This window comes from Rhipicephalus microplus, chromosome 9 (assembly GCF_043290135.1).
Source record: "Rhipicephalus microplus isolate Deutch F79 chromosome 9, USDA_Rmic, whole genome shotgun sequence".
NCBI lineage: Eukaryota > Metazoa > Arthropoda > Arachnida > Ixodida > Ixodidae > Rhipicephalus > Rhipicephalus microplus.
The window spans coordinates 57,767,622-57,789,276 of record NC_134708.1 but is presented as its reverse complement, the minus strand read 5'-3'; the positions used below and the strand labels follow the sequence as shown (position 1 = coordinate 57,789,276).

Genomic DNA, 21,655 nt, shown 5'->3' with positions numbered 1-21,655 from the left:
CTTCGCCTTTAAAATTACACCCCTTCCCACTAAATGGAATCATGAGTAGCAAGCAGCAGCGCATGAGTCTATATCAAGTTCCGCTCATCACGGGCACCTTGCCCGATGTTAACGCACCCTTTCGCCATCAATTTACTGTAGTCGGTGATACTCGTCCTGAACTCTTGTTTGAGTGCGCCACGCCACTGCGTTTATCCTGCAGAATATCATTCCCAGACGCCATCACGTGATTGCTGAGGGAGTGTAAAGTAGAAAGACCACAGCTTTTTACAGCGCCACTTACGCAGGAAGGAACGTGCTTGCGCGCAACCAATTTCCTGGCACAACATTCTTTTTTTTCTTCAGTCTGATATGAAAGTGGCAGAGGCTTGAAGCATACGTTAACACTTCATCGCACTCGGGGTATGATGGGGAATTTCCCCGAATGGCCCAATCTCTTTTAGGGAGAACTTGTGTGTCCTCTTCTCATGGCGTGACATAAGACGAAGGGACGGGTGACCAGGGTCAGGACAGATGGGCAGCATCTTCTAGTGATAGAGCACAACATGTTCGAAGAGTATGCATAGACAAGCAACGCACGCACAATACCAACGCTCACTTGCTCAACTTGACACTGGAAAAAAGCTACGCAAAACACCCTCCCGGACAATCGGTCCATTTGCATAGCATCAATGACGCGCGCGTGGTGCCTTCCTAACATGTGATCGTTATTGCGATGTTATAAAAAATGTATTGACCCCGGCAGCAGCACAGGCATGCGCGAGTGGCGCACACAAAACAGGCTTGTCTCTGCCTGCAGAGCAGATGTCGCGAGGACTCCGTCGTTCAGGCATAACGAGAAGCACCGTTCTTGGAAGAGTGCTGATGTGGTCACACAACGCCTCTATCAATAACAGAGAACGTGAGTACGGCTTTAGTCGTAAGCCGAAGGCGGAGAAATTGAACGACCTGGTGCCTCTCGCCGCCCGCGAAAAAGTCTAATAACGTGAAGCTTGATTTCTTGCAAACTTTCTTGTTAGCGTCCCAATAATAATAGGTAGTTTTAAACAAAATAAGAGGGAGTTTTAAAATAGTTGAATTAATTTGTTGAATTTCTGCAGACAAAAACATGTTGGCAATGCCGTTCTTTTCAGCCACATCGCGTTCATTCGTACGCTACACATGCACACATTCGGAGTGCGCTTAGCCTTCAACATGGCAGAAACTCCCGCCGAGACAACCAGATAGGCTACTGTACGAATTGGTTTGGGGGCCGAATATTAGGCTGTTAATCTTTGTTTTTTTTAATTTTTAACAAATAAACGAAGCGTGTTGCGGTAGATGCATGTGCATGAAAATGGTTGTGTTGGTGCGTAGGATGTTTCATAGCCTTAATAACTGACGTGGCAATACACAAAACAAACAAAAAAAAGCAGCAGCACAGCCCAAGATGGTGGCACCCAGATGTCTTAGCGAAAGTAGACTGACAGCAAGCGCAAAGGAAGTAACACAGCCGGGTACCGTCTCTCTTCTGGGCCTCCACTGTGTAGGGGCGAAAGCTAGAAGTGGTCGGTAGACTAGCTGCAGCGCCTGCAGTCGAAGCAGTCGCTGTGCCTCCGCGTCCGATCCCAGGAAGACGCGGTGAGTTCCGCTCGCCACAAAGTTCCGCTGCGTCATTGTCGGTTCCCACGTGCTCTCAGGGTTCCCCAGTTCGTCGTTTGTCGTGTGCCAGCGATTAAGCTGCACGGGCCGAGAGAACAAAAGGGCTCACGTCATGAAGCATGAACGAGCGACTTGTACGGTAGAGCAGTACGAAATGGAGCTGTCGTATAAAGGCGATATATATTCATGAAAATATATTCAAATATTGGATTGAAATATACGAAATGCTTCACATAATATATACCAGTTTATGTACCGAATATTGGTTTATGTACCATAATTCAAGTATAAAACAACTGACGATATTTCGGTCACTTTCAATACCGTGCTGATATCTCGAGGCTCCAACGTCACTGTGTCACCAAAACTTTCATGTTGCCGCTTGTATTTTGGATGATGTGGACTACAAATGCTAATAATACTTACAAACACTGTGATTAGAAAAAAAATTGGCCCCGGATCTGCATGTTACACTGCAAATCTTGTCGAAAGACGACAGTCTTGCGTCCGGAGAGAGTGAACAGAACATTTATTTGATGTTCTCCGCAAGAAAATTGGTGAATGGTATTCTGGAGGCGCTGCGTTAGAGTGCCTCGAGCGTGCAGCGGAGGCGAACGAGCTCATCGAGGCAAGTTAGACATGAGCGCCATCTTCGAACACGAAGGAAGGCCTGCGCGCCTGCAGAGAAAGTTGCGTGCCATTCTCGGAGGCGATAAGGTGTGGAACGCAAAGCGACGGACAGGTCGGACAAAGCGACGGAAGGAGGGAGCATGCCAGCGATTTGCAATGGGAGGCAGCGTCTCTACGGCTGCTGCGGACGCCCAGTTCTGGTCTAATGAACTGCATAAGAATGTGAAATAATTGGTCACGGCAGTGGAATAAACAAAATTCTATTTACATTATTTACACATAGAGTTTCGAACACAGTCCTAGGCGGATTCTTTCTTCCTCCTCCTCTTCTTTGAGAGATCACGCGTTCTTTACAATGACTTCTTCTCAACAAAAGGTAAATATTCAATGCCCTCCTCCCACCGCAAAGCCGCGCACTTCGAGTTCATTATGGCGAAGACAGTTCTATCGGGTACATTAGCTGGACAGATCGTAGTATTACCGAGCCTGTCGGAAGTTTAACCAAACAGCTTCTTATATTTTGACCTGAATGCCGAAAGGTGCAACCATTCCCAGTGGATCGAATATCCTTGGCACTATTTGCAGCACATATGCCTTACAAGGCCTTTGACCTTTCTCCAAGAAGCTTAACGATAATTTTGCCCCTACTGTTATCATTGTCTGTCGGAGGATCCCACAGGAGCCCCAACATATCGACAGCTCCTGCGCTTGCGCTATCTCCTTCAGCTCAACTAATGACACCTCTCAGCAGATTGGAATTCGATGACCATTTCTTCAAACGCCTTCCCGCTTGTTCTATAATAGTGTTTGTGTCTCCCTGTATTTTTTTGATGAATCCTCACTTTCAGCTCCGATAAGAAGGTCATCAACGCAGATTGATGCTGCAAGCCGCTTGGTCGTGTCTTCGGTAGCACCTTTCACTGCCTTCAAGCGATGTTCTAGTGTGGCATTGGGCAGAATATATTTGATGCCCTTGTCATGCGTCATTACTCTACTGCAGGCTCAGATTTATTATAAGAGAGTATTTTCTTCAGCCATAGAAATCTCAGTGCATCTCCGTCTTCCGTTTTTACTCAAGTACTCTCTCGGCATGTCCCATCAGAAACTATCTGAAGATGAGGCATGCCGAGAGAGTACCTGATCAAGTTGTGGAGCAATCATCTCGGATTTACAACTTGCCGCATCACGCAGTTGTGCAAACCGAGGCCAGAACAACTCGGGTGAGAGTAGTTTTTGACGCATGCTTTCACGATTCCGATTCCTCATTCCTCAATGAGCATCTCGAGAAGGCACCAAAGCTACTATCCGACTTAGTTACCCTTCTCATACGCTTTCGCCTCAACCGTGTTGCTATGACACCCGACACAGAGAAAGCCTTTCTTCAGATTAGCGTAAAAATGGTAGACAGAGACAAACCGAGATTCTTATGGTTCAAGGAAATACCCTCTGAGGGTAAGTATGAGTCTAGAGTAGAGGAATGGCGCATAAAAGGGTGCCCTTTGGCACTATTTCAAGTCTCTTTCTGCTCAATGCCACACTAGAGCATTGTGTGTTTAGAAAAAGTGGTTAACGATTTAGAGCACTTGGCACTCTACCATGGGAAAGCTTAAAGCCGTCCTGTGAGCCTCAAAACGAGAACTGATAATAAGGATCTACGTGATTGCAGCTCTCGCTTTTACGCGAATGACTATTGTTGTAGGACAAAAGCACACCCTTTTCACTCGATATTTTCTTACAGTGTAGCGGTAAAGCCCTGCGTGTCGTGCCCGGTTCAGTTCGTTAAAAGAAAATATTTATTTACTTGCGTGGTCAGCTGTAGTACGTTCACCATCAGTACATTGAAACCTACCATAAGCTCAATGTGTCCTTTTTTCAGGCTGCTGCCCCCTTGCGGACGGTCGGGAAATACCGCCATGGTCAGGTCGCGGCTGATGTCCTGCGGTCAAGAACAGGGGTGAGTCGTGACGCAGTTAGTAAGTTAGTGATTTGTTTTTACGACAGAAATTATGTAGGCACTTCAAGCGTATTTTTGCTATAGACCTTTTCGGTTGGTGTTAACATAGCAATACCAACAGCACGTGTTGCTTCGCAAAGAACATCCGGTTACTTCAATTATCATTATAACACTGAAGCAGAAAACTTGATTTATTCAGTTGCGCCAGAGGAAAAAAAAAAAGCTCTTTTTACGCTTTCCGGTAATAGAAAGACGTTTGAAGTTAACGACTAACTCCCATGATGTTGTGTGCAGCTTAGAAGAAAGTGTACTTGAAATATCTGACCAGAGAAAAGGGAGAAAAATGTTCCAAATGAGCGGACAACTCGCTAAAGCAATCGTTCCCCGCCAATGTTCCGAGGCTACGCTGGCGCACAAAACCGGAAGCCTTCAAGCACCTCTGTTTGTAAACAGCGTAAGTCTCTGTAGCTGTAACCGTGAGGTTCCGCCCTTGGGTTACGCACAAAGTAAAAGTGTGATAGCATCGTCCTGCGAGTCGTGTTTTGTGTGAAAGCAGAAGCGTGTGAGGGCAGCCTATGAAGAAAATATGGTTGGACCATCCTCTAGAGCGCGGTACGCCCGGGGAGTGGGGTGCTGCGTGGCTACGGCAAAAAAATGCGTTCCCTAATTAAGCGAATACGTGTGATGACGCTCGCCCTATCTTGACTGTGTTCAGGTGGTGGCTCATACCTTTGTACAGTCAACCAACAAAGCTCACGGACCACGTGAGCGCGTCATCATGAGCTTCGTCATGACATTTCCGCTCTGTTACAGTAGTAAAGCAGGTCGGTCCTCCCATCTTGGCCCTGTATTAGCAGCGATCGGCAGTAGTGCCATGCCCAAGACCCATTCCTCGCTTTAACGACGGCCTGTCTATTTTCTTAGTGAACACGAATACTTTCCACCTTCGCTTTGTAAAGCGTCGCATTGTTTGGCAGCCAGTTTTCCGTGTCAACCTTTCTCACACAGTGGTAGCAACCCAAGGGCACGTCATTTGGAGCGCGCAACGATAGCTTTGATTCTTTTACCCAAGTAGAAGTGTGCCGCTCATACCGTAGATAAACGCTTAGCTTGAAAACGATGATCTAACGATGTGCCTCATGACCGCAGAAAATTGATAAACAAGAGAGTATCAGGAAGACCCGTTCCCGGCTCAACGCTGCAGTCGACACTAGGTGGCGCATCGGTAGCTCGAAACGTACTCGGGCGGTCCATCAACTTTTGTGGTTGGCTGTAATTGTGATGTTCTCATTCATTGGAACGAAAGCACGTCTCTCTCTGCTCACTTCAGCGGCCACGTGTCTTCACGTCAGCGGTTTGTTGAATTTCGCAGGCCAGGTTGGAGGCTGAGGACTATTGTCTTACTTAGCATAACATGCTAGTTTGTTGCTGTCGCATGCATTATTTCACCCTCACGGTGGTACGTTGACTACTTTATTTACTGATTCCCCACATTCGAAATATTCGCGCATTTCACTGAGCTCGCTCGCTGCAGGATATTGCCAAAGTTATTCTATTCGCTGAATATACAGGTATTTAGTTTGTATACAAACAAAACAAAAAAGCAGAACAAATGGAGAAAAAACAGGCTGACAACTGCCACATATAGGGCACAACGCCAGCCTGGTTTTTCGAGACGGGAAGACACATAAGGAAAAAACAGAAAAGGGAAGAAAAAAACGCGTGATAAGACGACATAAATGCGAAGTACAGGAAGCACAGCTCACCTCAACGTATATCCATGACACAACCGGATAGTAATTGGATGGAACAGGAAGCTTGTCCTCCTGCAAGGTGACACTGCAGGAGATACAAGTAAGCGCGACCACGTTTCCACGGAGTGTAGGAACACTACGTAGGAAGAAAAGCCTCGCCGTCATTAATCACTGTACTTTCTTGCATTGCATTTTGGCTGAAGTGCACCAACTAAGGGTACCCTCTCTATCTTTCATATGAGTGGCATCTCTAGCTATTAGACCTTCAGCTTGCCAGAAGGACCACCAGATGAAGTTACTTTAGCTGCGCGGAAGCCGCTGCTAATCTCACCGGCGGATCGGTAACTGGCATATGAGCTTTCATTGCATACTTCAGTTGAGCCCGGCTTTACTTCCTTTGCATATATGGGTCTAAAACGTTGATAGGGAGACATGCTATTATTACTACCTGTTATGGCGTGCGCAAGGACACAGCAACTTCACCTGTGCAGCGTAGAAAACACGTTTTGATATTGACCGACTCCGCTTACGTAAGTATACTAAGCAACGTCATCACCTTTCGAGCTGGCGTACATGCGCGGACAAGGGGTCATAGTGCAATATTAGCTTTCAAAAGAGCTCTACTGTTACCATGGCAGCAATACACAGATTTATATTGGCGTCCGCAGCATCTCTGTAGACTCAGCCTGCCAGCTATGTCCAATGAACGGCTGCGTCCACAAAAAGTTTGCGAACGCCCAACTAAATCAGTTCAATGATAGACTTACACCCTGCGCATGTTTCTCCAGCCGTTGCCGTCTGTGTAGAACCCATCAGTGTCTAGGTCACTCTCGTACCGCACGACCACGTCTTGTCCAATGTCCGTGCTATATTTGCTGAAAGCGGAAGTGCATCTTATGGTGATTGCTCTTTTCTCGAAGTGTCATTTTATAGCGGCGCCTAATGACTTTTGGATGGCTACACTACGTAAAGTACAATCATCTTTGACATAATATATTTTTAGGAATATAAACCAACTAGCCCAGCAACGCATTATTTTGAGCCATCTTTGATAATTTGGATGAATTCATGTTCAATTCGAAACATCTCAGTTAAGCAACAAGTGCCGCTGAGAATATTTCTCCATGCATCCACTTTTGCTCCATGCATTCACACTTCAGTTTATTGTTACTAAATCGTTGGGAATGTTTGAAAAGCTGGGTGAGGGTCAACACTTTCAAAAGTAGCAATTTCGAGTGAAAGGTGGTCTTTTTTCACTTCTTAATCACTCAAGCAGGCCTCCATTAACTTCGGTGTTACATCTGCAACTTTGCCTGCCAGCCGTCGAGCTACATCTGCTTGATGTCTGGAATCAGCCTTTCGCTTGCGCTGAAGTGCACGCAGAGTCCATGAGCTAGCTATTTATGGCAAGAGTGAGCAATCAAGCACTGGTAAATGAGCCGTTCAAAATCCCCTAAACAACCCAGAACTCGAAATTTTAGTAGTGGCGTGGCAGTTCTGCGTAAGTCTAAGGCGAATTCCTGTGGAGTTACAATTGTTCTACCTTTTTTTTTAATAGACACTAGTCTTTTTTGGAATACTTGAACGTAGATCTATCTATCTATCTATCTATCTATCTATCTATCTATCTATCTATCTATCTATCTATCTATCTATCTATCTATCTATCTATCTATCTATCTATCTATCTATCTATCTATCTATCTATCTATCTATCTATCTATCTATCTATCTATCTATCTATCTATCTATCTATCTATCTATCTATCTATCTATCTATCTATCTATCTATCTATCTATCTATCTATCTATCTGTCTGTCTGTCTGTCTGTCTGTCTGTCTGTCTGTCTGTCTGTCTGTCTGTCTGTCTGTCTGTCTGTCTGTCTGTCTGTCTGTCTGTCTGTCTGTCTGTCTGTCTGTCTGTCTGTCTGTCTGTCTGTCTGTCTGTCTGTCACACAAAACGATTCAGCTACCCGGCCGAAGTTTAGGTACTTGCCGAAGGCCCAGCTATCTTGAACTGGTAAATGTCTGGATACTCATAGTTGGTTTTTGATGAGCTAGGTATATAGTTGATCAAAAAATAAGTATTAAACATACGTGAGGCACAACGCCACTGCGTAAGTAATAAGAGGTGTGTTCCTTTACTAGAAAATATATAAAAACGTAATTGTAAAGATGCTAGTGTTTCTTAAACTGCGCTGAAAATGCTAAGCTATGCACGAAAGACTCTCGTCTTTCGACGACATTTGCAGTGAAGCTCGGACATAAGCAGCCAATTCTTTGTTACACTCCGTTGTCGGTTCGTCTGTCTACGTATCAGAGTGTCCTATCGCCATGCTAGGAGCAAGGGGAGGGAGCGCACACCTGCTAGCAGACAAACAGGTTCTTGTTAGCCCTCTCGACAGCGCCTGCAGCTTGCATGATGGTCGCTGGGGATAGCGGAAGGGCAACAACGGTGAGCTGGCGCCCCCATCTCTCCTTGTAACCAGTGGTACCGGAGAAACTGATTGAGTACGTTCTTCATTTCAAATCCCTCATCGTGACATGAGCGCTGCCATTTCAGCGTGACGTATCAGAGACACGAATGCAATAAAAGCGTTTCGTGTGAAAACGACTAACCTGTTGCAACCCAAACTGTAATTTTTCCAAGAAACGGTTCGATCGTATCAGAGAATAAACCACAAACTTAAGTTTTCGTTCCTTACGCTGCCGGCGGAGGCCCTACTGTCCACCTGAACTCGATGAAGTCCGAGTCTTTGTGCAGGATAACAGATTGAGAAACGTAGTCGTTGAAGATTTGTTGAATTTCTTGAACCAAAGGACCCTGCAGGAAATATAGAAATCAAAGAAAGAAAAATTACCAGCTACGCTCTTTATGAAATATCATAAAGAGCGTAGTAGGCCACGCACAGTAGGCATAGCTAGAAACGTATTCCTCATACATACTAGTTTGTTCAAGGGGGCTTACTATTAGGCTGTTGGGTGGGCGTGGCTATATTTGAACTTCACTTTACGTTAGTAGGAGAAAATGGCTCGTTCATTACTTATAGCTATAGCTGTACCATGGTCCACCGAACGTTGCAAAAGGAAATTTATTGCTGCACAGTTTAGTAGTTAATCATACATTCTAATTCTTTTTAGCACTAACAGCACACAAACCAAAATAAAAGATGACTCTATCCCGTTGCCTTCTCTGGGTGTCGGTGTGCCTGTGGAGCCCGAAGCATTTATGTCCTCGAAATATAAATGTAAGAACCACATGTAATAGCGAAGCACAGGGTAGAGATTTATTATAATTGATTGGTATTCGCGGTTTAATGTCCCAAAACCACCATGATTATGAGAGGCCTAGTGGAGGGCTCCGGAAATTTAGACCGTCTAGGGTTCTTTAGCGTGCACCCAAATCTGAGCACACGGACCTACAGCATTTTCGCCTCCATCGAAGCGTTTATTGATATGATATTCAAAATAATTGGATTGCATTTATTGTGAATAATTGAAGAGTGTAGATATAGTGAAAATTCTAGTGAAGTTCGTTATCTTTTTCAAACGCGACACCTTGCCGGCATCTATCCACATGCTCCATTGTACGCCCATCACCGGCAGCACTCGCGAAGGGTCAAGAGAGATGCAGATGAGTTGGCTTGATGTTAGGATTTGCCAATTATGAATGTTTGGAAGGTGGGGAGAGGCGAATAGTACCCACACCACGGAGCTGCACGCCTGGATGTTTTTTTGTACTTTAAAATTCGTGTGGGACCGGTGGCAAATAAGCTTGAACACATTGCATCTCACACCGAAGGCAGACGCCTTACCACTTTACTAGCGGTTTGGTGTGAGGGCTCGATTTGAAACCTGGTTTGTGTCTCACATTTTCTCACCTTTGTTGTCTTTTTACGATGCTTTTTTCTTTATGCAAGCCTATACTTTCGCGTGGTGCAGTTACTTACGCCCGGTCGAAACTCAGGTGTTATCAATATCTTACAGGCCTTTATCTCAACAATGCTCTGACCATATAGCTGTATTTATGAAGTGATAACAAGTTGACTGTGCTTTGTGCACTGAGTCTGCAAGCTGAGTTAGTGCAACGAAGTGCCTTAGAGCTTGGTATTTTGATATCGTGCTGATCTTGAGCCATCACCAGTTATTACTCTAGTCCCCTTCAAGAGAGAGACAGAAATATATTAATGGAAAACAAAGAGGTTGGCTGCAGCTGGTGCGTTTTAGATTTCTAGCATGCGCGCGCGAAGAGGGAACGAAAAACGAAGAGGATTTAATAAAGATGATGATTGGAAGAGGAAGGAATTATGCATATATAAAATAATAGCCACGCAAAATTATGGCTTCACTAGAGTAGGCTGTCCAGCGCTGTGCCCTTAATGAAATCCTAACTGCCATACAACGACCGCTTCTAGTACCAGTGGCCGTAACGGTGGACACGCACTGCAGGCGTGGTTGCGTGTTCTAGTTGTTGAGTTGCATTACATTAGGGAGGAAGTATGGCACTGCGCGTCGACAGTTTAAATATTATAGCGTACCTTGACGACTCGGTAGGCGACGCGGTTTCCCAAGGCTTGCGCCTCGCGGTGCGCGCTGAAGACGTAGTGACCCGGAAAGGGAACGCTGAAGTCTCCCTGGTCCTGATCGTACGAGGCGAACGTCTGACGAAGTGACACTGACGTAGAGTCAGAAGAGCCGCTCGATGCCCCTCTCTTTTCCCGCGCAAGCAGGACCACGCGGGCCACCAGTCCGGACGCCGGATCCAGATCAATGCGATACCTCTGCGACGTCGAGGTAGACAGGAAGAACCATATCAACGAAAACCCAAGGCATACGGACATGAAGAATGGGGCAGAGTGAGTGGGCAACAGCCTCCTTTTATTCACTTAATGAGAGCGAAGTCAGCCACATACTTTCAACGCGATGCGTTAAAAAGTTCGTTTTGGTACAAGTTGCGGTGTCTTTGTCGGTGTCATAGTTATTGGCTGTGAGCGAAAATCAGCGTTGCGAGTGACAAAAAAAGTGGGAACGATAAAAAAATTATAATAAAGTATTTATTTCGAGTGAGTGTTATATCCAGGCTATCTGCATGACGAGAAAATATTCTACCGCATAGCCACATTGTTGTTGAAGCTGCTCCAGAGAAGGAAAGGAAAATAATCACGCCATCCATCTTCCACTAAAGTGAGATGACATGATTGTGGATGCGAAGCATCGGGAAAATAGTGAATGGAACCGCCAGAAACTTCTCTACATTGCTCTAAGCAGGGTCACCAATATTCAGAACATCTATCCGACTAACGCTGCCGGTGACCATCGCTTCATGTAGATGACCATTGCCATGAACGCTACAGGTGACCATGACTACCTCACTACTAAACTGCTGATCCCTAAAAGCTCGCGCTAGAGATATTGAGCATGATCCTATGTAAAACAAAACCGATGTGCACGGTCTTTCGAAAACGTGGAACGCCGGAGGACCAACGATCGATGGCTACAATGTGATCGTGTGTATTGGGGAGTAGTTTCATTGCCTTTGCACGAACCCGAGAGAGAAAGGAGGAAAGCGCAGAAGAGTTGAGAGGGGCAAGGAATGCGCGTGAAGAGCGGTTGTGCGGATGCCGTATACCGAGGAATGGACAAAGCCTCTGCCGTAAGCTGCCTCGCACCTAAAAAAACACACTATTTGAAAGTCATGTAGTTCATGGGTGCCAATACTGCATGTACTTCAGCAAAAGCACGCGAAAGACAATGAAGAATGATCGAAGTGCGTCGCACTCCACACGCTGAGATCGTCCTAGGTGCACACCGTGGCTTGTCGTTCTCGTAGCTCTCTCTAACCGAAAATGGTTGGTAACAAACATAACGTACTCATTCATTTGTGCACGCTGAAGCATGTCATGGTGTGTGTTGTAACCTATAGGCCGCCAGCAACATATTGCTGCAAAAAGTGCCACATAACGAAAATTTTTTTAGTGCTCGTTTTGTGAAATCTTAAGGCTCGTTTTTTAGAACCAACATTAATCAAAAGCAACAAACATTATTGCCGGACAAAATATATGGAATGTTATTAAAAGTAATTTTATATGTCAATTTGAGGAAGTAAAAGTGGATGAAGAGTTAACCCACGACCTTCGAATAACGCGTGGGATGGTCTACTACTGAGCTGAAGGGCCGGTCGTCCCTCCGCCCACTTTATAGAGTGTATATGTGTATTTAGCCAGGGTTGGATAGATGGATGCTATGAGCGTTTCCTTTATAACGGGGTGTTGACATGTGTGCAATTAGGCTTGCAAAAAAAAAAACACGAAAAGATATCTTTTTTGTTATGTTGGCTTATGGCCTTATCTACTTCGATAAAATTGATCTTATTATAACAAAGCAAAATATAAACGTGTGTTCCATCTCTCTGCCTCTTAAGGCAGAATGACGTCATTTTCTCACTATTTCTGTCCTCTATCTGTACTTTTCTGGCACGAATACTGTAATCGTCTCTTGCTTCTATCGCGGACGTGTTCAGCTTTCCATGTTTGTACCTGAGATCCAAAGCCTCACGTAGGCTCGTACCCAGCCATAGGGGCCATGGGAGCGTCGGTCAGTGCTACCTGTTGCCATTGCGGCGAGCGTGGAACACTATTTCTTGCCCGTTTGGCATCACGTAGTACGTCATCTTATTACGAGATTGCAGCTGACCAATTATCCCTCTCGTACCAGATAGATAGATAGATAGATAGATAGATAGATAGATAGATAGATAGATAGATAGTAAAATGACGCTTTTTCGTTCAAAGATTTGTACGTTGTTGCTGACCTATGTGCATACTGTGGAACTCACTTATAACGATACTGGTATTAGCAATATATTAACGCGACAGCGTTAAAGAGCTCGTGTCGCAGAAAACCCGCCTCCGGCGTCGGCCCCGTTGGTTGTGAGCGAAAAATCGTCCGTTCGTCTGTGACCAGAAAATCAAGTCACCGAGAGAGCCGCGGGAGGCCGCTACTTGTCCACGTGCGCACGCGATCACACTGAAAGAGCCACGCATTTGAAGAAAAAAGAAAGTGCTCAAGATCACGAGGCGCGGTAGTTTCTTTGCCTGTAAGATGTTTGAGCAGTAACTTTAGAATCTGGGTGTCTGGCCGGACGCTAATGAAATGCGAAATTCCTAAAAAAAGCAAAAAAAAAACACGAAAGAAGCAAGGTTTTTGCTCATCAATTTCTGCCCTCATTCTTCAAGGCCCATTTTTACACTTCTTTCTTTTTTCTGAAGATTAGCAAATAGGCGAACTAATGCTGGATAAATTTTATAATTACAATTACGAACCTTCTTTCTTTTTTGATGTATAGTCATTTCATTTAAGTGGGACAGATGTTTCCTATCGTTTGCACTCGTACTTCTAGTCAATGAATCATGAAAATATATGAGACTGATTCAGATAAGCATCCGCAATAGATGTGCCTTTGGGAACGGTAGGCATGTTGCGTTCGGAAAGCTGCTGCAAACGACCAGCGCAAGGTGAGTGAGGTTCTCGTGTTGTAGCTCATAGATTTGTGCAAGAAACGGTAGCAACTATTCCTCCAAGGAAAACGTAGTGATGCAATTTGCTATAAGAAGTAATGTTTCAGCGGAATGATTATTGATCCGTCATCTCGATCAAACTTTACACGTATGTGAACAAAGTAGCTTCAAGGAAGGTGCATTATTGAATTGAGAAATGATGGTGGTTGAGTAGAATAAAAATATATCGAAAGCTGTCTCTGTTTTGGGTGGTTTCATTCGGTAGCTCATGGACCTTGCCTTTGCCCTGGGACAGCTTATTGATCTCCCTTAGTAGAATACATCGTATTCTGAATCGTCGTACATTTATTCTAAACACATCGGCACGTATTGGGGTAGGGACAGCTTTTTGCCCTCCCATAGCAGAGTACCAAGTACTCTAAATTGGTAAATACTACTAAACACACTCGCCCATAGTAGAGTACCTGATACTCAAAGTCATTCAACACTTTTTTAACAGAATTCTTTCTCCTCTTTAATTACCGGCTCAGTTCCTGAATGCTCAAAAATGCACCCGTTCGGAATCGCACGAATTCACCTTTAAGCATTTCCCACAATTGAGTACATAGCGTGCATGGTATTAATATATTTCTCTTGCTTAAACACTAGCTTAGTTCGTGAGTGCTCTTAGGTACAGCTGTGTACGGCTCTCGAACGGCCTAACTACGCTTTAGTGGGAAAGCGCGAAGTTTCTAGGAATCACGCTGTTAGGAATGAACACGATGCATCAGGTGGGCTTACTGAGAAAGTTGATAGGCATGCCATTTGAACAAGCAGTGCATACTTTGGTACTCACCTTGCATGATATGAATGGCTACAGCACACAGACTGCACACGCGTAGCACATGTCAGGGCCCTACCGAAATTTCATCACTTCTGCGAAGAGAAACACTAAGATATCGGAAAAAAATTTTCACCATATCGCCGAAGGAAACCCTGATGAGATGCGAGGCTGCAGCGTTGCGCATGAGTGGAGTCAGGGTTTTAACGGTGCGAACACGGGTGCTGCGGTGGACGCTGAAAGATTGGTTTAAAGTGACGGCCTGCGTAGATCTTGTAGGTGACACGTACAGACATGTTTCAACGCGTACGTTAGGCGCGCATCAGGTTGTCTGCCTTTCTGTCGCCGTGCCACGTCTCTAGTACTATTTGTTCCTAACCTTGTTGACTCACCTTGTTTTCGATGAAGGATGCGGGCCTGTCAAGTTCCAAGAAGCTCTTCGATGACGACGCGGTTGTTTGAGGGCCAGACGCAACCACTTTGTACACACTGAATCCCAGCGGTTTGATTCGCGCCTTGAACAGCAACACTGACGTGGCATTCGTCAGGACTTCGACGTCTGATGATGATGGATGCCGGGACAGAGGTACTAACTGCGAACACGAAATTAAAACCTGCGTTCGGATAAGGTCTGTGAATACACCTGTCATTGGCTAACTCTCGGCTGACTGTGATCTATAGTGCATTGCTTATCTCTCAATACCATTCTCAGCTCTCGGTATCGTCACATCTATCAGCATGCGCCATGTCCTCTGCGAGACGGGTGGTTTGGCGGATGGTTTCAATAGAGTGCTCTCTCCACAGCAGCGTAGCCAGGGAAGAGTTGGGTGGTTCAGCCCCCTCTCCTCTTCCCAAAATTTACGTGCACTATGCATTGAACAAGACCGGAATTCGTTCCTGCATCCCTTGTGCCTCGTAAACGTGTAAGTCATACGTACGAGGCCACTTCCAGTTCGCGCCGGCTAAGTGACGCAGAAATGACTTGCGCGCATTAGTTCGAGGCACACGTCCAACCTTTGTGCACATGTCATATCTATTCTCTGCGGCGAAATATTCTGCATAATTCTAAATATGTGGGCGTAAAGGCAAGTGAAAGCTGCACGCTCGCAGACAGCGAAAGAAACAGTCGCACTTGCCGTCGGAACTGCAACACCCTCGCTCGAGGAAGCAAACCGAAGAAAGCGTAAAAAACACTGTAGAACTTTAATGATACGTTTTCAAAAAAAAATGTAGTTGATCTCTTTTTCTAAGAAGTGGTATAACACGAAAGCTAAACGTGTCCTCGCAGAGGTAGTTGGGCATTTATTGTGCATTGTTTTGCCACAGGGGTGAATAAAAGAATGCTGCAGTAACATACAGCAATGTCACGCGAAGAACGGCAAGCAGATGGAAATTAGCAGCACACACCTCAAGCAGCAGGAAGCATGCTCGAAATGAGAATACACAGTAAGAGAAGCGGACTAACAACTGTCACAATTCTTACTTCTTGTGTGACCAGTGAGCTGCTTTCGTAAACCCGGCAACTGCAGCGAGCGAATGAACATTCGTGCTATTTTTAACTACTGTAACTTCAATGCGAACTTGCTGTGGAAGCGCAAGAGGTACCAAACACCCGAATCCCGAAGTAATCGCGCCTGAGAGTGAGCCACGCCTCTAGTGAACATCTATACGCACTTTGACCACGCCATGTGGAGGTTCGTGCGCGCACCTCCAGATGGCGTGGAAGACTAGTTGATATTGGTGGTATGATCAGAGGCCGTTGCTCCAAACGACCACTTTTTGTTTACTTTTTTCACAAGTACACGTGCGTGTGCGGGTAAGGGTGTATCACGTCTGCCATACCGGTGCGAGTGCCCTCAAATTACCGATATTTGTTATCAATCACGTCAAATAAAAACAGCCGACGCTTGCTCGAGATATTTGAAGCTTGAAAAATAATTATGAATTTCCTTACCTGTGATTGAACTTCGAAGCCACCAGGTGCCTTGACAGTAAAGTTGGAGCTGCGGCTGGTGTCCACTGGAAGCCTGATGTAAGGCGACACGTCCACACTCGCCGGATTGTACAGGATGACTGTAAACTGCGAGTAACGCAGCAAGCCTTAACCAAAATCAATCGCCTGATGTCCATGGTGCGCTCCATGTTGGATGACATCAATTGAAATTTATTGGTAGTCATTCTCAAGCCTTCCAAATATGATTGACAGTAGAGTTTGTACGTATCACCGAAGTACATCAAGATTCGCCTGTAGTACGTAATGTGGCAGGTGTCGGAGAGAATGCGGTCGTGGCAGCACAAACGCTTGTTAAAATTTTGATGTATTTCTCGACTACTCTGCGGATCGCAACATGAATATATGGCATGTAACTTCTGGAGTACTTGTATCAAGGCGTGAAGCGCGCAACCCCGAACATAATATGAAACGGTACACGATGTTCATTGCTTTCGCGGCAAGGCACAGTGATTCAGATTTGCCAATGTTTCTAAACGTGTCAGCTGTCCTTGTAGAGCTCCTCGCGGGGTTTCTACTGTTATGCCTCACAGAATTTTAAAGGCACATCAAGAATGGTGAGATTGTCATCATCAAGGGTCACATCATGATGCCAAGTCTCTTACCAAGAGATTCCAGACTCAATTCTGCTGCATGTATTGAAGGTGCTCAAGATAATCGCAGTTGTGCTGATAGAACATATCATGAACGGACGAACATCAGTCTTCTAAGAGGACCGAGCCAGCGTACGTGCAAACAATCACGCAGAAGTGCTTTTCAATGCTCTAATGGCTGCACCACTCGAAAGATGTCTACTGATTATAGGTTTGAATTCAGCAGTCTGTGGGCTTAGGACAATTTTGAACGAGAGTCTAAAACCATACATTACCGGTGATTCTTTATATGCGGCTATTCTTGACGCGATAGGACAACATTCATCAAAGTTATTTTGCAAAATTTGGGATAACTTTCAGGCGAATATTGAAGCTAAGGACAGTTTAGGCTGTTGCTCCAACTTACTTTAGGAGATATTGCTCCACATTCAAAAGAATTTGCTGAGATTCTGTTGCTAGCATTGCAATTTCGCGAATTATTTCAGTTTAGAAAATGTAAGAACGCTTTCATTTGTTTTGTGCTGCATATACTTGAAATAAACTTATTGATTACTCCACTTGTTATTTCTTCCACTCATCTGGCATAAAATCTTGGCGAACTGTATTTTTCAGCTCGTGCCGTAATGCGTAGGACTTTGAGGCGTGCATTCAATGCGTAAGTATGCAGGACATTTTTAGATAAATTGATAGACATTCTGCTGAATATAGGCCCTGTCATTTTGGCGAACAAACTCTGCTCCGAGGCAGATACTTGTTATACCTAAAGTGACATTCAAACGAGCAATCATAGAAAACTCGTCAAATATTTGAGTCATGAACCAGGACTCATCGTTTAAATGGAAATGTTGTAGGACATGACAATTTACAACATGCGCATTTTTTAAAGATCGTTGGAAATGGGACAATTTTTTTAGATTACAGTGATGAAAATTCAAGGACCTGAATGGGGCAATACTGAGTGCACCAGGTTCGCAGAAAGTATGCCGACTCTCTAAGATCGCGTAAGAAGCTTTGAAAAAAAAAAAGAACAGTAGTTGCAGCAGATAATGATCAAGAAAAAAAAGCAAATTGTCCCAAATAACCCAATGTACCGCTCATTCTTTCCGCTTTGTGTGCAGTGCTAATCTTTTTCGTTCGCGCTCTAGCCAAGACAGCCGCAGTTTTCCACACTCTTTTCCATCTACTGATTAAAACCAGGTAGTAGCCACTGCAGTGATACTTCTAACAGACAAGCCAACGAGTTGTTTGCCGCAATTTGGAATTCAACAATTACACGTTTATCTAGTGACGTCATAATTAGAGCATTGAGCGGCCAATAAGTAGTGACTGCATCGTCACCTTCCTTGAAAACGAAACTGGAAATGTCATTAAGAAAGCACAAATCTCGAAGCACTTGAACCGCCACGATGCTAGTGACCCTTTCTGTCAGGGTGTCAGTGTGTCATGACCTCAGGTGAGCTATAGAAAGTGGAACTCATTTAGACTCACTCAATAAATATATTTTGTTCTTTGACCTGAATGGAACTCAGACTCAGCAAATTTTTCTTCAGCTGCCCTCGCTCGGACTGACATTCTGAAAACATTCTTCAGCTGGACTCACTCGGACTCAGACTGACGACTTGATTTGAGTTCAAGTGAGTTGACCCATGAGTAAGTCTGCCGACCTATGGTCATGACGAAACAAATAGTAATGCATATGAAAATAGTAAACAGCCGAAAATCACGTGTTGGCACTGGTTTAAAGCACAGCGCCTGGCACCGGCACCTGAGATTCCTCTTCGCTGTACGGGCAGTGACTTTCATTGAGACGGTGGCAGAATCCGAACACCTGTGGCCGCTTTGCACCGCGACGACTGGGCAGTAGTCCAGTGCCCATCGCCAGATTGGACAAGGCTGTGCTGAACACTTCCTGCAAACAGAGCGTGGTACCAGGACGAAATCGTTTCGGTCTTAACATTATTATCACCAGGGGTTAAAATTCCTAATGAATTCTTTCTATTCGAAGAATAATACAGAAGACAATGGCAGCTTCATGGTGGTACTGACTACTTGTCCCATAACAAAAAGTACAATAAACAAATGTCAGAGTCTATGGTCCACATTATGATGTCACATTTTTAGCATAGCACAAACTAACAGTACTTGAAACACAAGTTTTTGTGCATAATGTGACTGATGGCGAATAATCGGGTGCGAACATTAAGCAAATTATTTTGAATTTGCTGTATATATTGCCAAACAAGCGTGGATAAGTTACATAGAAAATAAAGCACACGATTGAAACGTTAGACATATCTGACAATATAACAAGATGTGTGGTGGCGTCGAGGCAAGCCTTTGACGTCCCCTCATGGAAGGCCTAGGCCCGGCCCCTTAAACCTGCTGGTTTCTTATAATAAAGTTTATTCCTCCTTCTCCTGTATCAATCGATCAGATGAAGAACGATTATTTTTAAAAGGCTCTCTGTTGATAAACTTTATTTTGTGCGGAAGCTAGTTGAAACGCTGAACGTATTTCTCGTTAGTCTGGTGTTTTGTTTTATTTGTTCGTTAACCCATACTGAAAGTCTCATCTTGTACTCACAAAAAAAAGGGGGGGGGGGTCAATCCTGTAACAATACCGTGACATGTTCGCACATTGGTGATATGATAATGCTGATGCCATTTCAGTTGCCACACAGTGGCCTCCACTTTGAACTAGGAGCTGTGAATAAGTTGGTAATTGCTAATTTGTTCATAAAGTGGTGTAATATAGCAAAACTAGTCAGCCATGTTCTTACACACTTGCCTCGCAATGGGCGATGCCTCGGGATAGGCTGTCCGCGTAGTCGCTGGCAACACGGTTGACGGATGTGCCCCTTATAGTAAGCAAAAGAAACAAACGAAAGGTGTTGTCGCTCAGAAAGAGAGCCTAGAATTAACGCGGATAAAAAAAACCTCTGCGGCAATTCATCTATGCTTACTAAATATTATCGCATGTCTTGTTCCCAACCAGACATATCTATGTACAGATTTAAGATCATGTAAAACTGCGCATGAAAAAAATATCAGAGACTTTTGTAGATATATGTGACAGGTAAGTATACAGTATGGAGAGAATAAATTACGTATACAGCTAGGAAGAGAGAGTTAATCGGGAAATTGAAGCTGTTGGAGCGGAATGATCACGATGTCTTAGCCTTACTGTGGCTGAAAACGCACCCTCACGAACAGGTGAAATGCATAATTGCATGTATAGTCTTCTGCGTTGGAGCGTTTATGCTGATAAAGTTTTATTTGGCATCATTTTAGTATTGCTTGTCAGGTGTTGTTGCCGATTGCTTAGATAACATTTCGCACTGTCCATATCGACCGGTAGCGGTGACCTAAAACTACGAGTGGCGACTCGCTTACCTATGAAGCTTCCTCTTTATAAAGACGATAGTCATTATTGGAGTACGTCAACGCAAAAATAATTGTCTGTCTGTCCTGTATGTCGATCCATTCCGCCACCCGGAGAAAGTTTGATTCCTTTCTCAACGTCCACCATTGTTGATCGGGTGGCTCCGTTCATACTTGTAAAATTGTCAATAAGAAAAGTAAATATTATTTGAATGTGCGGCACTGCAGCTTTATATTTAGAATATACGTAGATGCATAATTCTAAAGACCACAGTCTTTATTACACTGCGCTGACGCTATGAACAAAGAAGCAGATCTTTTTTTTCCATATTTACGTCAACAATCATATATTCCTAAACCTCTTCAGTACATGTGACTTCAGTTGGGGCCAGTGTTTTGAGCAAGCCTAGTCAATCATGAAGCAAATACTCTTTACCTTTAAACTTGAATGTTTCGTGTGGTACTTCTTATTTCACTTACGCTCAACGAGATGGCACTTTAGAGCATGTGTATGTGACGCATGGCGGGCTTTGATATTGTGTTTCCCAGAAAAGTCAACTTTTTCGTCCTCGCGGTGGGTAAATAGAAATCTCGCAGTTCATTTTTACGCAGTATGCGAGACAGCACTGGTGAATATCGAAGTTGTAATCAATGTATACGCATAATGCGCGTTGAAAACGGCTGTCATCAGCAGTTTAAGCTTATTGTGTTAGCTGCAAATAATTGTATTTATTCCATAAAACCAGTTGCTTTTCGCTACATTTTTTTACTGTCAATACGAAATATTTTTCTTTAAAAGTAGTTTCTTTGTATTCTAAAGAGCGAATTAAATAAGTTTTAAATACTCATTGACCTGAATTTGGGTTGGAGTAGGTTAACGGAGTCGTCGAAACCATGCACCGTCAACGTTACGGGGACCCTAACATATGTTTCGGCATCATATGTGACGTTGTGGAATTCTTAAAAGGCGTTCATAAATGGCCCTTCAACAACCTCTGCAAACACACAAATGGAATGCGCTAATCTCTCTTGGCGTCTTCCCCTCTTTTCGACACTATTCGCGATGCTAGCAGGCCATTGCCGTGATGTCATGAGGAGTACGCTTATACTTTGTCTCTCCTGCCCTGCTTTGCCATACTGTCGTATGACCATTCTGCCTTGCTCCACATGGCTATCGTGCCAGAATGACTGATTTCACTTTACTTCGCGTGTCTGCGAGCTCACAAACAGAGATAATGGCGGGCAGCCGAAAAGAGTGAATTCCCAATAGGCTCAACGGTTCTTCCTGTTTTCCGTCTTCTTTTAACTGGCTTATTGTGTAGGGGTTGATGTTCACATTTTTTCAGCTTCTTCAT

The 21,655-nt window shown here is 44.4% G+C and overlaps 1 protein-coding gene across 1 annotated transcript in view; it reads right to left on the bottom strand.

The window, feature by feature from the left end:
• Positions 1-9,155: 9,155 nt before the first annotated feature.
• The window catches only part of LOC142772275 (lysosomal alpha-mannosidase-like), a 45,430-nt gene continuing 32,930 nt past the window's right edge, over positions 9,156-21,655 (bottom strand). Inside the window, exons 9-13 of the mRNA XM_075874473.1 lie at positions 18,686-18,829; positions 16,271-16,396; positions 14,709-14,909; positions 10,518-10,760; positions 9,156-9,188 (exon numbers count right to left, since the gene is read on the bottom strand). Of these exons, the coding sequence (XP_075730588.1) occupies positions 9,156-9,188; positions 10,518-10,760; positions 14,709-14,909; positions 16,271-16,396; positions 18,686-18,829 (747 nt within the window). The remainder of the gene's footprint in view (positions 9,189-10,517; positions 10,761-14,708; positions 14,910-16,270; positions 16,397-18,685; positions 18,830-21,655) is intronic.